We start from the raw sequence: 15,774 nt of genomic DNA, 5'->3' as shown, positions 1-15,774 counted from the left end.
TCAGTCATGCTAGGTAATGAAACCTCCATAAAAACCCCTAACTGATGGGGTTCTGAGAGTTTCCATGTTGGCAAACACACAGAGGTACTGGAAGTGTGGCACTCTTGAAGAAGACATGGAAGTTCTGTACCCCTTCCCTCACACTTTGTCCTATTCATCTTTTGGCTGTTCTTGAGTTGTACCCTTTATAATAAACTGGTAATAGTAAGCAAAAGAATCTTCTAAGTTCTAAGAATCATTCTAGCAAATTAGAAAACATGAGGAGGGAGGTTATGAGGACCCCCAATTTAGAGCCAGTTGTTCAGTAGTACAAGGGGCAAACCAGGACTGTAACTAGTGTCTGAAGTGAAAGCAGTCTTGTGGGAGTGAGCCCTTAACCTGTGGGGTCTACATTAACTCCAGGTAGTGTCAGAATCTAATCAAACCGTAGGACAACTAACTGGCGTCTAAAGAATCAGAGAACTGGTATGGTGGGGGGGGAACCCCACATGTTTTATATCACAGTAAAAAAAAAAATACAAACTCAGTCAGTATCTATTAAGATGGAACATAGTATACATAACCCTATAACCCAGCAATTTCATTCTCAAAGACATACCCAACCAAAATGCATACAGGTCAAATACCAGAATTTTTATAGCAAGACTATGCATGAAAGCATAGTCTGGAAACCACCCAAAAGTCAACTAATAATACAATAGATAAATAAACTGTGGTATATCACACAATGGAATACCATACAGAAATAAGATACCTAGGAATAAACCTAACCAAAGAGACACAGAATCTATACTCAGAAAACTATAAAGTACTCATGAAAGAAATTGAGGAAGACACAAAGAAATGGAAAAATGTGCCATGCTCCTGGATTGGAAGAATAAATATTGTGAAAATGTCTATGCTACCTAAAGCAATCTACACATTTAATGCAATTCCTATCAAAGTACCATCCATCTTTTTCAAAGAAATGGAACAAATAATGCTAAAATTTATATGGAACCAGAAAAGACCTCGAATAGCCAAAGGGATATTGAAAAAGAAAGCCAACGTTGGTGGCATCACAATTCCGGACTTCAGGCTCTATTACAAAGCTGTCATCATCAAGACAGCATGGTACTGGCACAAAAACAGACACATAGATCAATGGAACAGAATAGAGAGCCCAGAAATAGACCCTCAACTCTATGGTCAACTAATCTTCGACAAAGCAGGAAAGAATGTCCAATGGAAAAAAGACAGCCTTTTCAATAAATGGTGCTGGGAAAATTGGACAGCCACATGCAGAAAAATGAAATTGGACCATTTCCTTACACCACACACAAAAATAGACTCAAAATGGATGAAGGACCTCAATGTACGAAAGGAATCCATCAAAATCCTTGAGGAGAACACGGGCAGCAACCTCTTTGACCTCTGCCGCAGCAACATCTTCCTAGGAACAACGCAAAAGGCAAGGGAAGCAAGGGAAAAAATGAACTACTGGGATTTCATCAAGATCAAAAGCTTTTGCACAGCAAAGGAAACAGTTAACAAAATCAAAAGACAACTGACAGAATGGGAGAAGATATTTGCCAACGACATATCAGATAAAGGACTAGTGTCCAGAATCTATAAAGAACTTAGCAAACTCAACACCCAAAGAACAAATAATCCAATCAAGAAATGGGCAGAGGACATGAACAGACATTTCTGCAAAGAAGACATCCAGATGGCCAACAGACACATGAAAAAGTGCTCCATATCACTCGGCATCAGGGAAATACAAATCAAAACCACAATGAGATATCACCTCACACCAGTCAGAATGGCTAAAATAAACAAGTCAGGAAATGACAGATGCTGGCGAGGATGCGGAGAAAGGGGAACCCTCCTACACTGTTGGTGGGAATGCAAGCTGGTGCAGCCACTCTGGAAAACAGCATGGAGGTTCCTCAAAATGTTGAAAATAGAACTGCCCTATGACCCAGTAATTGCACTATTGGGTATTTACCCTAAAGATACAAACGTAGTGATCCAAAGGGGCACATGCACCCGAATGTTTATAGCAGCAATGTCCACAATAGCCAAACTATGGAAAGAACCTAGATGTCCATCAACAGATGAATGGATCAAGAAGATGTGGTATATATACACAATGGAATACTATGCAGCCATCAAAAGAAATGAAATCTTGCCATTTGCAACAACATGGATGGAACTAGAGCGTATCATGCTTAGCGAAATAAGTCAAGCAGAGAAAGACAACTATCATATGATCTCCCTGATATGAGGAAGTGGTGATACAACATGGAGGCTTAAGTGGGTAGAAGAAGAATAAATGAAACAAGATAGGATTGGGAGGGAGACAAACCATAAGTGACTCTTAATCTCACAAAACAAACTGAGGGTTGCCGGGGGGAGGGGGTTTGGGAGAAGGGGGTGGGATTATGGACATTGGGGAGGGTATGTGATTTGGTGAGTGCTGTGAAGTGTGTAAACCTGGTGATTCACAGACCTGTACCCCTGGGGATAAAAATATATGTTTATAAAAAATAAAAAATTAAAAAAAAAAAAAGAAATATAAACCAAAAATCTAAAACTTCAAGCAACAATATGGATGAGTCTAACAAACATAATATTAAGTAGGAAAAGTCAAAATAAAAATAATGATTCTATTTATAAAAAATGCGAAAACAGGGAAAAGAGAAAATACAAAAACAGGTACAGCTAATGTTAGAGTTGGGACAATATATGGCCTCGGAGGAGAAGCCAGTGACTAAAAAGGGGGCAGGAAAATCTTCAGAGGTGATAGTAAGATTCTGTGCTTTAATCTGAGTGCTGGTTACAAAGTTATGTTTAGTGTGTAAAGAATCAAGTTGCATAATTAATATCTGTGCATTTTTCTTGCATATATTTCAATATAAAGTTTTTTAAATTAAGTTCATTCTATATGAAGATCACTTCACACTCTGAATAATATAAATACAACAAAATAATTTTATGTAAAAACCTCTCTAAGCTATGTAGTTTACTAATTTTCATAACTTCCATGGTGTGGATAATATTGCATATGTAGCAGGATGTGAGAGAGACTCTTCCTTTTGCTCTGGAATTGTCAACTGGGGCACAAAGCTGCAGAAAAAAAATGCTAGTAGCCCATATTCTAAAGAAAGCAACCTATGATTAAAGCCAGATCCTTCTCTAGGGCTTATTAAAAAGTGGTTAAACTGGCCCTACAATCACCAAACACCTCCTTTCTTCCCAGTTATTTTAAGGAAACTGGAAGGGGAAGGCATAAAATTTCAGCATAGAGAGAGGTCGAAATATTTTTTCTTTCAATTTCTAAGGCAGGTGAGCAGACAACTCAACAGTAGTCTAACAAAAAATAGGGGTGCCTTCAAGAAGGATTGGCATCTCATTCCCTTGCTAGATATAAACTTAGGAAGAGATTTCGTCTTTGTGTCTGACTGGATAGTTTAGAGTAAAAAGAAATTAGATAGAGATAGATGGTAGGATGTGGGGTCAGAAATGTAGCATTCTATACTGCTATTTAGCATGGAAAGGTTGAATGAATTCCGCATGGATTAAGTGAACATGTGAAAGATAGTAACTGAGCCATCTTGCTGTTGTCACCTGACACACTGAGGGCCGACTGCTAAGTAAAAGACCGGCAACAAGATGATGTAAAAGTATACAGCAAAAGGAAATAACTGGGGTGATACTGAAAAATGTTAAGTCAGAATCAAATCACCCACATCAGGGAATGCCATCTGGTGAATGACAGAAAATTATGGAATCTGCCCCAAATATTATTAAGTTGTGGATAATGATATTTTTAAAAAATAACAATTTCATGCTGGTATCACAAAAAATGAATTTATTTTTTATTTAAATGTATGATACCAGATATATATGATACCAAAAACTTCTTTTTTAACTTAAAAAATTATGACTTTCTGAGAAATTTTAGCAACCAACCTTTGGTAATGGTGTAGATAAAGTACTTTTGGCAGGTGTCCACAGACAGTCTCTTTTATCTTTGGATTTGCCATGGTCAACTGATGTGAAGTTTCGAGATATATTTTGTGAAGGAGCAGTTTTAGAATCAAATTTCCAATAATGAGTTTCATGTGTTTCCAGTAAAGGTGTCTGTATTTTCTATATTGAACAACAAAAGGGAATAAAATCATCACTACATGTCATTTTAAAGTGCAGCAATTAGTTGAAATAACACTGGAATAAACTAGAATGTATCCTCAAATTTACTATTAATTGGATAACTTTGAATAAATTATCCTTATTTTGTCACTTTATTTTCCCATTGAAGATGAAAATGCTATCTGCCTGTCTTCAGAGAGCTGCTATGAAAAGAAATAAAATGTCTCAACTCTTTAAATGACCCAAAGTTGAGGATCTGCTGAAGAAAAAAATCTCTATTCCTGGTGGCAAAGAGCCTTTCTTTGTGGTTCATTACAATAGCCTAAAAGCTACAGGTCAGTTTATTCTCATTTCTATCCATTCTCTTTTATGCTTTCATATTTCATCTCTCTCATCTATAAAAATATCAGCCTTTCCTATCCATGAGCCTTATTCCCCACAAAAAAAAAAGAAAGAAAGAAAGAAAGAAAAGAAAGAAAGGAATATAGGGAAGAAAAATCACAAAAGTAGAGAACCAGAAAAAATTTCCAGGAGGAAAAAAATAAATATTTTCTTCAATTCTGAAGATAAATTACAAATTTACTCTAAATACTTTGAAGTTATTTCAACTTAATTTCTTCCATTTTCTTTCTCTATACCTTTATATGTATCTTCCCTTTAGCACCTGACCTTTCTAGTGTAAGTTCATAATAACTGCTTTAGTGGAATTGTGTTAGGTGCTAATTTTATCACTTTCTTTGATCACCACCATCTTCATGAATACAATCACAGCAATTACAAGAAAAAAATGGAGTGTGTACATGCACACACGCACACACGCACACACAACAGAGCTATTCTCAAAAGTTCAGTGGTTAAATCTGCAGTAAATTTAAGTTAGGAGCATATAGGATGTGGTATTAAGATATGAGCACATGCGCTATAAAAACACTGGACTGATGGGTGAATAGATAAAGGTAGATGTGGTATACACACACATGGAAGAATATTACACAACTATAAAAAAGGCTGAGATTGTGCCATAACCATGGATGGACCTAGAAGGTATTATACTAAGTGAAATAAATTAGACTGAGAAAGACAAATACCATATGATTTCACTCACATGGAATTAAAAAAATGGTAAGTGAATAAACAAAAAGCAGAATCAGACCTATAAATGCACAGAACTGATGGTTGTCAGATATGTGGAGGATGGGCAAAATAGATAAAGGCAAGTGGGAGATACAGTCAGGGAATGAATAAATCATGGGAATAAAAGACAAGCATAAGGAAAACAGTCAATGATATTGTAATAGCAGTGTAACAGGACAGATGGTAGCTGTACTTGTGACGAACACAGCATAATGTACAAAATTGGTGAATCACTATGTTGCACACATGAACTTATGTAACATTGTGTGTTAAATACAGATATATGTATATGTGTGTTAAATATATATGTATTTATATATATTTATATGTGTGTGTGTATACACACACACACACACATACATCCATTGGACCAGGAGTCAGGTAATATGCTCTTTTCTCCTGAATCTTAAACTATCTTGGCCGGGAGGCATTAAGTAATCTCTAAGTACCTCTAGGCTCAAATTTATCCGACTATATATTCAAGGGACTAAATGAGATATTTGTAGGTTTCTGCCCAGTTCTAGTGATCTCACTTCATAATCCTCTTTCCAGCAGATAGAAATTTTGGTAGCATTTTTTCACACAGTGGTATTTCTGTATCCTCATTCCTATATATTTCTGTCATAGGTGATAACACAGTTTTGATGAAAACAATTTTTTTCTCTCTGAATTCATCAGTCATTCTCAGAATCTCCAAAATGTAACTGTTTTCATGGAAAAATTTTTCCCTCCTGAAAGAACTCAGAATGACAACTACACCACCTTGTGGCCAAACCTGGGAATTTAACACTTTACTGATAGAATAGCAGCTTGAAAGAAAATGCACCCCCATTCTAGAATGCTGAAATAAACCTCTTCATGATAAGTCATGGAAATGTATGTACTTTCCTACCAGTCACATTCTTTCTGAATGTTACATTTCCAGTGATGCATATACAAGCAGATCTCATTTCATTGCACTTCACTTTGTTGCACTTCATAGATGCTGTGCTTTTGGTGGGTTTTTTTTTTTTTTTTTGCAAAATGGAAGGTCTGTGGCAACTCTGACCCAGGCAAGTCTATCAGCACCATTTTTCCAACAGCATTTGCTCACTTAGTGTCACTTGTGTCACTTTGTATCACATCTTGGTAATTCTAAATATTTCAAATTTCTTCATTATTATTATTTGTTACAGAAATCTGGGATTTGGTGATCTTCAATGTTACTATTATAATTATTTGGGAACACCATGAACCACATCCATATAAGACGGAAAACTTAACTTAAAAGCTGTGTGTGCTGACTGCTCCACTGGCCTACCATTCCCCATCTCTCTCCCTGTCCTTGAGCCTCCCTATTCCCTGAAACAAAACAAAACTGAAATTAGGCTAGTCAAAAACTACAACGGCTTCTATGTGTCCAAGTGAAAAAGGGAGTCACCTGTCTCTCACTTTAAATCAAAAGCTAGAAACGATTGAGGTTAGAGAAAGGAAGTCATATTGAAAGCCGAGATAGACCGAAAGTTAAGCCTCTTGCACCAACCACTTAGCCAAGTTCTGAATGCAAAGGAAAAGTTCTTGAAGGATACTAAAAGTGAGACTTTTAGTGAGCACACAAATGATAAGAAAGTGAAACAGCCTTTATGTATATGGAGAAAGTTTTAGTGGTCTGTGTAAAAGCTCAAACCAGTCAAAATCCTACCTTAAGCCAAAACCTAATCCAGAGCAAGGCTCTAACTCATCAATTCTATGAAGGTGAAGAGAGGTGAGGAAGCTACAAAAGAAAAGTCTGAAACTAGCAGAGGTTCATTCATGAGATTTAAGGAAAGAAGCCATCTCCATAACAAAAAAGTGCAAGATAAGGGGTACCTGGGTGTTAGTCATTATCCCAGGATCCTAGGATCCAGCCCCTCCCTAGTCAGGCACCCTGCTCAAAAAGGAGTCTGCTTCTCCCTCTCCCTTTGCCTCTGTCTCCCCCTCCCCTCCGACTCATGCTCTCTCACTCACTCACTCTCTCTCTCTCAAATATATAAAGTCTTCAAAACAAAACAAAACAAAAACAAAAACACAAAGCAGGGGCGCCTGGGTGGCTCAGTGGGTTAAGCCTCTGCTTTCGGCTCAGTTCATGATCTCAGGGTCCTGGGATCGAGCCCCACATTGGGCTCTTTGCTCAGCAGGGAGCCTGCTTCCCCCTCTCTCTCTGCCTGCCTCTCTGCCTACTTGTGATCCCTCTGTCAAATAAATAAATAAAAATCTTTAAAAAAAAAAAAAAAAGTACAAGTTAAAAGCAGCAAGTGTTAATATAGAAGATACTGAAGTTATCCAGAAGATTTAGCTAATTAAGTACTGAAGGTGTCTACACTAAACAAGAGAGTTTCAAGCTAGGGAAAATAGCCATATATTGGAAGATGATGCCATCTAGGACCTTCATATGTACAGAGAAGTCAATGCTTGCCTAAAATGTTTCAAAGGACAGGCTCACTCCCTTATTAGGGATTAATGCAGTTGGTGACTTAAGTTGAAGCCAATGCTCATTAATGATTGTGAAATTCCTAGGGCCCTTTAAGAATTATGCTAAATCTACTTGCCTATGCTCTATAAATAGAAAAACAAAACCCGGATGATAGTATATCTGATTGCAGTATGGTTTAACTAAATATTTTAAGCCTACCATTAAGACCTACTGCTCAGACAAGATTCCTTTCAAGATATTGCTCATCTGGTTACCCAATAGTTCTGATGGAGACATACAAGATTAACGTTTTGATACCTGCTAACACAACATCATTCTGCACCCCATGGATCAAGGAATCATTCTTTCAAGTCTTATTATTTAAGAAATACATTTTATAAGACTATAGATGCCATAGATAGTGATTCTATTGATGGATATGGGAAAAGTAAATTGAAAACCTTCTGGAATAGAGTCACCAATCTAGATGCCATTAAGAATATTTGTGATTCAAGCACATGGGGGGCTCAGTTGTTAAGCATCTGCCTTCGGCTGGTCATGATCCCAGGGTCCTGGGATCAAGCCCCACATCGGGCTCCTGCTTGGCAAGGAGCCTACTTCCTCTCCCACTCTCCCTGCTTGTGTTCCCTCTCTCACTGTGTCTCTCTCTCAAAAAATAAATAAAATCTTTAAAAAAAAAAAAAGAATATTTGTGATTCATAGGAAGAGGTTAAATATCAATACTAACAGGAATTTGGCAGAAGCTGATTTGGCAGAAGCTGATTTCATAGATGATTATATATAAGGGGTTCAAGACTTCCTGACAGAAATAGCTGCAGATGTGGTGGGAACAGCAAGAAAACTGGAATTAAAAGTGGAGCCTGAAGATGTGACTTAATGGCTGCAATCTCATGATAAAATAAGTGAGGAGTTGCTTCCTAGGGATCAGCAAAAAGAAGTGGTTTCTTGAAATGAAACCTACTCCTGGTAAAGATGCTGTGAAGATTGCTGAAATGGCAGCAGAGGATTTAGAATATTATATAAATTTAATTGATAAATCAACAGCAGCATTTGAGAGGACTTACTCTAATTTTGAAAGAAGTTCTACTGTAGGTAAAATGCTATCAAACAGCAACCCCTGCTACAGAGGAATCTTTCTTGAAAGGAACAGTCAATGAAGCAAACTTCATGTTGTCTTATTTTACAAAGTTGTCAAGGTCATCCCAACTTTCAGTAACCATCACCCTTGATCAGTCAATAGCTATTAATACGAAGGCAAGATGCTCCACCAACAAAAAGATTTCAACTTATAGAAAGCTCACATGATGGTCAGCATTTTTAAGTAATACAGTATTTTTATTTTAAGATTTTATTTCTTTTTCCATTTTTTTACTATGTTCAGTTTAGCCAGCATGATACTTTATATGGAAAACCAAGACTCCACCTCTAAACTACTAGAACTCACACAGCAATTCAGTAATGTGGCAGGATACAAAAATCAGTGTACAGATATCAGTTGCTTTCTTATACACTAACAATGAAAATACAGAAAGGGAAATTAGAGAATCGATTCCATTTATTAGAGCACCAAGAACTGTAAGATACCTGGGAGTAAACTTTACCAAAGAGGTAAAGGATCTATACTCAAGTAACTACAGAAAACTCATGAAAAAAACTGAAGAAGACACAAAAAGAAGGAAAAGCATTCCATGCTCATGGATCGGAAGAATAAAGATTGTTAAAATGTTTATACTGCCTAGAGCAATCTATACTTTCAATACCATCCCAATCAAAATTCTACCAGCATTTTTCAAAGTGCTGGAACAAACAATCCTAAAGTTTGCGTGGAACCAGAAGAGACCCCGAATTGCTAAGGAAATGCTGAAAAAGAAAAACAAAACTGGGGGCATAATGTTGCCTGATTTTAAGCTTTACTACAAAGCTGTGATCACCAAGACAGCATGGTACTGGCACAAAAACAGACACATAGAGCAATGGAACAGAATAGAGAGCCCAGATATGGGCCCACAACTCTATGGTCAACTAATCTTTGACAAAGCAGGAAAAAATATACCGTGGAAAAGAGACAGTCTCTTTAATAAATGGTGCTGGGAAAATTGGACAGATATATATAGAAGAATGAAACTCTACCATTCTCTTACACCATACACAAAGATAAACTCGAAATGAATAAAAGATCTCACTGTGAGGCAGGAATCTATCAAAAGCCTAGAGGAGAACATAGGCAATAACCTCCAACATCGGCCACAGCAACTTCTTTCAAGACATGTCTCCAAAGGCAAAGGAAACAAAAGTGAAAATGAACTTTTGGGACTTCAAGATCAAAAGCTTCTGCACAGCAAAGGAAACCGTCAACAAAACAAAGAGGCAACCCACGGAATGGGAGAAGATATTTTCAAACAACACTACAGACAAAGGGCTCATATCCAAGATCTATAAAGAACTCCTCAAACTCAACAATCAAAAAACAGAAAATCACATCCAAAAAATGGGCAGAAGACATGAACAGACACTTCTCCAGAAGACATACAAATGGCTAGCAGACACATGAAAAAATGTTCATCATCATTAGCCATCAGAGAAATTCAAATCAAAACCACATTAAGGTATCACCTTACATGAGTCAGAACGGCAAAAATTGACAAGACAGCAAACAACAAATGTTGGAGAGGTTGTGGAGAAAGGGGAACCCTCTTACACTGTTGGTGGAAATGCAAGTTGATGCAGCCACTTTGGAAAACAGTGTGGAGATTCCTCAAAAAATTAAAAATAGAGCTACCCTATGACCCTGCAATTTTACTACTGGGCATTTACACCAAAGAGCAGGCATAGTGAAAAGAAGGGCCATCTGTACCCCAATGTTCACAGCAGCAATGGCCACAGTCACCAAACTGTGGAAAGAACCAAGATGCCCTTCAACAGAGGGATGGCAAAGAAGATATGGTGTATACTATGGAGTATTATGCCTCCATCAGAAAGGATGAGTACCCAACTTTTGCGTCAACATGGATGGGACTGGAAGAGATTATGCTGGGTGAAATAAATCAAGCATAGAGAGTCAATTATCATATGGTTTCACTTACTTGTGGAGCATAAGGAATAACACAGAGGACATTGGGTGAAGGAGAGAAGAAGTGAGTTGGGGGAAATTGGAGGAGGAGACAAACCATGAGAGACTGTGGACTCTGAGAAATAAACTGAAGGTTTTGGAGGGGAGTGGGATGGGTGGGTTGGGAAAGCCTGGTGGTGGGTATTAAGGAAGGCATGGAGCACTGGGTGTGGTGCATAAAAAATTAATCTTGGAACACTGAAAAAATAAAATTTTTTTAAAATATAGTATTTTTAAATTAAGGTATGAACATTATTTTTTAGACATAATGCTATTGCACACTCAACAACTACAATACAGTATACATATAACTTTTATATGCACTGGGAAACCAAAAATTAATTTGGCTTGCTTTATTGTGATATTCACTTTGCTGCATTGGTCTGAAACTGAACCCACAAGATCAAGGTAAGACTGTATACATAATATTCATGATTTTCTGTTGTACTTTTATTTTTTTTAATTGAGGTAAAGTTGACATATAGTATTATATTTGTTTCAGGTGTACAATATAATGATTCAATAATTCTATACATTATTTAGTGCACATCATTGTATTTTTTAAAAAGTTATATGGCATTTCCTATGTGCCAAGCACTATTTATATATAAATGCCTTACAAATATTAGTTCATTTAATCCTTTTAACAACTTTAAAAAACAGATACTATTCATTACCCCTTTACAGATGAGCAAGCTAAGGCATAAAGAAGTAACTTGCCCAGGCACCTAGGTGGCTCAGTGGGTTAAGCCTCTGCCTTCAGCTCAGGTCATGATCCCAGGTCCTGGGATCGAGTCTCACACATCAGGCTCTCTGCTCAGTGGGAGCTTGCTTCCCCACCCCCACCCCGCCCTCTGTCTGTCTGCCTACTTGTGATCTCTCTGTCAAATAAATAAATAAATCTTAAAAAAAATAAAGAAGTAAATTGCCCAATTCAGAAACATTTGATAAACCTAATAATTATGACATATAAGGCTTATGATATTATTTCAATACTGTTGAAATAAAGTATAGAAAATAGAAGCCTATTTAAATTTATTTCTTTTATTGTTCCCTCATTAATTTATATATCCATAACCTCAGATAAAATATGTCATTTACTAATCTACTTGAAAACAAATAAATAATGGGCATATTTTGTTGGAATTATACATGACTCCAAACAACTCCATAAGAATATGGGATATCTATTTTGATAATATGAACACATTCTATATTTGGAAATGAATATCAAATGCTCCTTACTTATTTATGAGCCAAAAAATTTTCCAGGTATATGTCAGAAAACAAGTTTGGTTATAAAGAAAAACCAGGAGAATTATATAAATCTCTTACCTTATCTTTTTTTTCAGGAGTAACAATGTTTTCTTTTGCCTCTCTTTTGAGTTTTTCCTATTAAAAATGAATGTACACAATGTAGTTACTATTATCAAAAATTAATGCTATTATCAAAATACTTCTAAGAAGTATTAACAAAGAATACTAAACTCTAAATCTTATAAAATAATGAAAAGAAAAAAAAAAGAAAAATAAATTAGTTTCTTTCTACAGAGCTTGTTATTTAGTTTTGATTGGAGACAAACCATAAGTGACTCTTAATCTCACAAAACAAACTGAGGGTTGCTGGGGGGAGGGGGTTTGGGAGAAGGGGGTGGGATTATGGACATTGGGGAGGGTATGTGCTTTGGTGAGTGCTGTGAAGTGTGTAAGCCTGGTGATTCACAGACCTGTACCCCTGGGGATAAAAATATATGTTTATAAGAAGAATAAATGAAACAAGATGGGATTGGGAGGGAGACAAACCATAAGTGACTCTTAATCTCACGAAACAAACTGAGGGTTGCCGGGGGGAGGGGGTTTGGGAGAAGGGGGTGGGATTATGGACATTGGGGAGGGTATGTGATTTGGTGAGTGCTGTGAAGTGTGTAAACCTGGTGATTCACAGACCTGTACCCCTGGGGATAAAAATATATGTTTATAAAAAATAAAAAATTAAAAAAATATATATATATGTTTATAAAAAATAAAAAATTAATTAAAAATTTTGATCTAGGGGCACCTGGGTGGCTCAGGGGGTTAAGGCCTCTGCCTTTGGCTCGGGTCATGATCTTAGGGTCCTGGGATGGAACCCCACATTGGGTTTCTGCTCAGTGGGGAGCCTGCTTCCTCCTCTCTTTCTCTGCCTGCCTCTCTGGCTGCTTGTGATCTCTGTTGAATAAATAAATAAAATCTTAAAAAAAATAAAATAAAATGCTGATCTGACCAGTATATATCTGTGGAATCTTGGGTAAGTCTTTTAAAACTCTGAATCAACTTTCTCATTTGTAAAATGAAGTAGATGGATCAGATTATAAACTAAGGAATACACACAAGTAATTAACTGTAATTAACTGTGAAGAATAAAGAGATCCAGAATATTATGGGCTTTTAGAGGCAGATATTAATTTTTCTGTGCATTGAGAAAAAGTACATTTTAGTTGAACTTTGAATAATAAACTTTTAACATGAAATAAATAAGGATGGGGGAAAGAAAGTACAATAAGTACAAAATACTTAGGAGAGAAAACATCACTTTTGCTGGAGATGAGGGCATATAAATCTTTAGTAGAGAAAAAAAAAAAATTAACTCTGGCCTGTAGAAAAGAATATGTACTTTGCCTTTAATATGAGAGTCACCTAGAGAACAGAATTGTTAGAGCCCCTAGAAGCCTTAAAGGACTCAGAAGGGGAAGTTCCAATACACAGAACTTTAAGCAGACTTGCCTTTCCTGTCTATGATGCAAAGTGTCAGGATATAAAATCAATGCACAGAAATCAGTTGCATTTCTCTACACCAACAGCAAGACAGAAGAAAGAGAAATTAAGGAGTCAATCCCATTTACAATTGCATCCAAAACCATAAGATACCTAGGAATAAACCTAACCAAAGAGGCACAAAATCTATACTCAGAAAACTATAAAGTACTCATGAAAGAAATTGAGGAAGACACAAAGAAATGGAAAAATGTGCCATGCTCCTGGATTGGAAGAATAAATATTGTGAAAATGTCTATGCTACCTAAAGCAATCTACACATTTAATGCAATTCCTATCAAAGTACCATCCATCTTTTTCAAAGAAATGGAACAAATAATTCTAAAATTTATATGGAACCAGAAAAGACCTCGAATAGCCAAAGGGATATTGAAAAAGAAAGCCAACGTTGGTGGCATCACAATTCCGGACTTCAAGCTCTATTACAAAGCTGTCATCATCAAGACAGCATGGTACTGGCACAAAAACAGACACATAGATCAATGGAACAGAATAGAAAGCCCAGAAATAGACCCTCAACTCTACAGTCAACTAATCTTTGACAAAGCAGGAAAGAAGGTCCAATGGAAAAAAGACAGCCTCTTCAATGAATGGTGCTGGGAAAATTGGACAGCCACATGCAGAAAAATGAAACTGGACCATTTCCTTACACCACACACAAAAATAGACTCAAAATGGATGAAGGACCTCAATGTGCGAAAGGAATCCATCAAAATCCTTGAGGAGAACACAGGCAGCAACCTCTTCGACCTCAGCCGCAGCAACATCTTCCTAGGAACAACGCAAAAGGCAAGGGAAGCAAGGGAAAAAATGAACTATTGGGATTTCATCAAGATCAAAAGCTTTTGCACAGCAAAGGAAACAGTCCACAAAATCAAAAGACAACTGACAGAATGGGAGAAGATATTTGCAAACGACATATCAGATAAAGGACTAGTGTCCAAAATCTATAAAGAACTTAGCAAACTCAACACCCAAAAAAACAAATAATCCAATCAAGAAATGGGCAGAGGACATGAACAGACATTTCTGCAAAGAAGACATCCAGATGGCCAACAGACACATGAAAAAGTGCTCCATATCACTCGGCATCAGGGAAATACAAATCAAAACCACAATGAGATATCACCTCACACCAGTCAGAATGGCTAAAATAAACAAGTCAGGAAATGACAGATGCTGGCGAGGATGCAGAGAAAGGGGAACTCTCCTACACTGTTGGTGGGAATGCAAGCTGGTGCAGCCACTCTGGAAAACAGCATGGAGGTTCCTCAAAATGTTGAAAATAGAACTGCCCTATGACCCAGCAATTGCACTATTGGGTATTTATCCTAAAGATACAAACGTAGTGATCCAAAGGGGCACGTGCACCCGAATGTTTATAGCAGCAATGTCCACAATAGCCAAACTATGGAAAGAACCTAGATGTCCATCAACAGATGAATGGATCAAGAGGATGTGGTATATATACACAATGGAATACTATGCAGCCTTCAAAAGAAATGAAATCTTGCCATTTGCGACAACATGGATGGAACTAGAGCGTATCATGCTTAGTGAAATAAGTCAAGCAGAGAAAGACAACTATCATATGATCTCCCTGATATGAGGAAGTGGTGATGCAACATGGGGGCTTAAGTGCGTAGGAGAAGAATAAATGAAACAAGATGGGATTGGGAGGGAGACAAACCATAAGTGACTCTTGATCTCACAAAACAAACTGAGAGTTGCTGGGGGGAGGGGGTTTGGGAGAAGGGGGTGGGATTATGGACATTGGGGAGGGTATGTGCTTTGGTGAGTGCTGTGAAGTATGTAAACCTGGTGATTCACAGACCTGTACCCCTGGGGATAAAAATATATGTTTATAAAAAATAAAAAATTATATTTTAAAAAAATGGAATGATTACATCCCCAAAATATTATTTTAGAAATTTGGTGTATTAAAATGACATTAAAATCTTCTAAACTAAAAAAAAAAAAAAAAAAAAAACGAGGCCTAGAAAATGGATAGAGAGTGAAAGTTTCAGAAAAAATGACTAAATTTTTTCATTTTGGTCTCTCTAGTCTGGACAAAGAAAGCATACAATGAGGCCCATAAAGTACTAATTATCCTTGCCAATATATAGAA

The 15,774-nt window shown here is 36.9% G+C and overlaps 1 protein-coding gene across 3 annotated transcripts in view; it reads right to left on the bottom strand.

The window, feature by feature from the left end:
• Window positions 1-15,774, bottom strand: part of SYCP1 (synaptonemal complex protein 1) — a 137,312-nt gene that overhangs the window by 9,607 nt on the left and 111,931 nt on the right. For 2 of the 3 annotated variants that reach the window (XM_059137436.1, XM_059137439.1), the window contains 2 exons: window positions 12,168-12,224; window positions 3,958-4,137 (listed from right to left, as the gene is read on the bottom strand). In XM_059137436.1, coding sequence (XP_058993419.1) covers window positions 3,958-4,137; window positions 12,168-12,224 — 237 coding nt within the window. The remainder of the gene's footprint in view (window positions 1-3,957; window positions 4,138-12,167; window positions 12,225-15,774) is intronic. The other variant, XM_059137437.1, reaches the window with a different exon arrangement.

The sequence above is a fragment of the Mustela lutreola genome, chromosome 10, assembly GCF_030435805.1.
Source record: "Mustela lutreola isolate mMusLut2 chromosome 10, mMusLut2.pri, whole genome shotgun sequence".
Classification (NCBI taxonomy): Eukaryota; Metazoa; Chordata; class Mammalia; order Carnivora; family Mustelidae; genus Mustela; species Mustela lutreola.
Note: the sequence above shows the minus strand (reverse complement) of the source record. Positions and strands in the feature narration are given on the sequence as shown.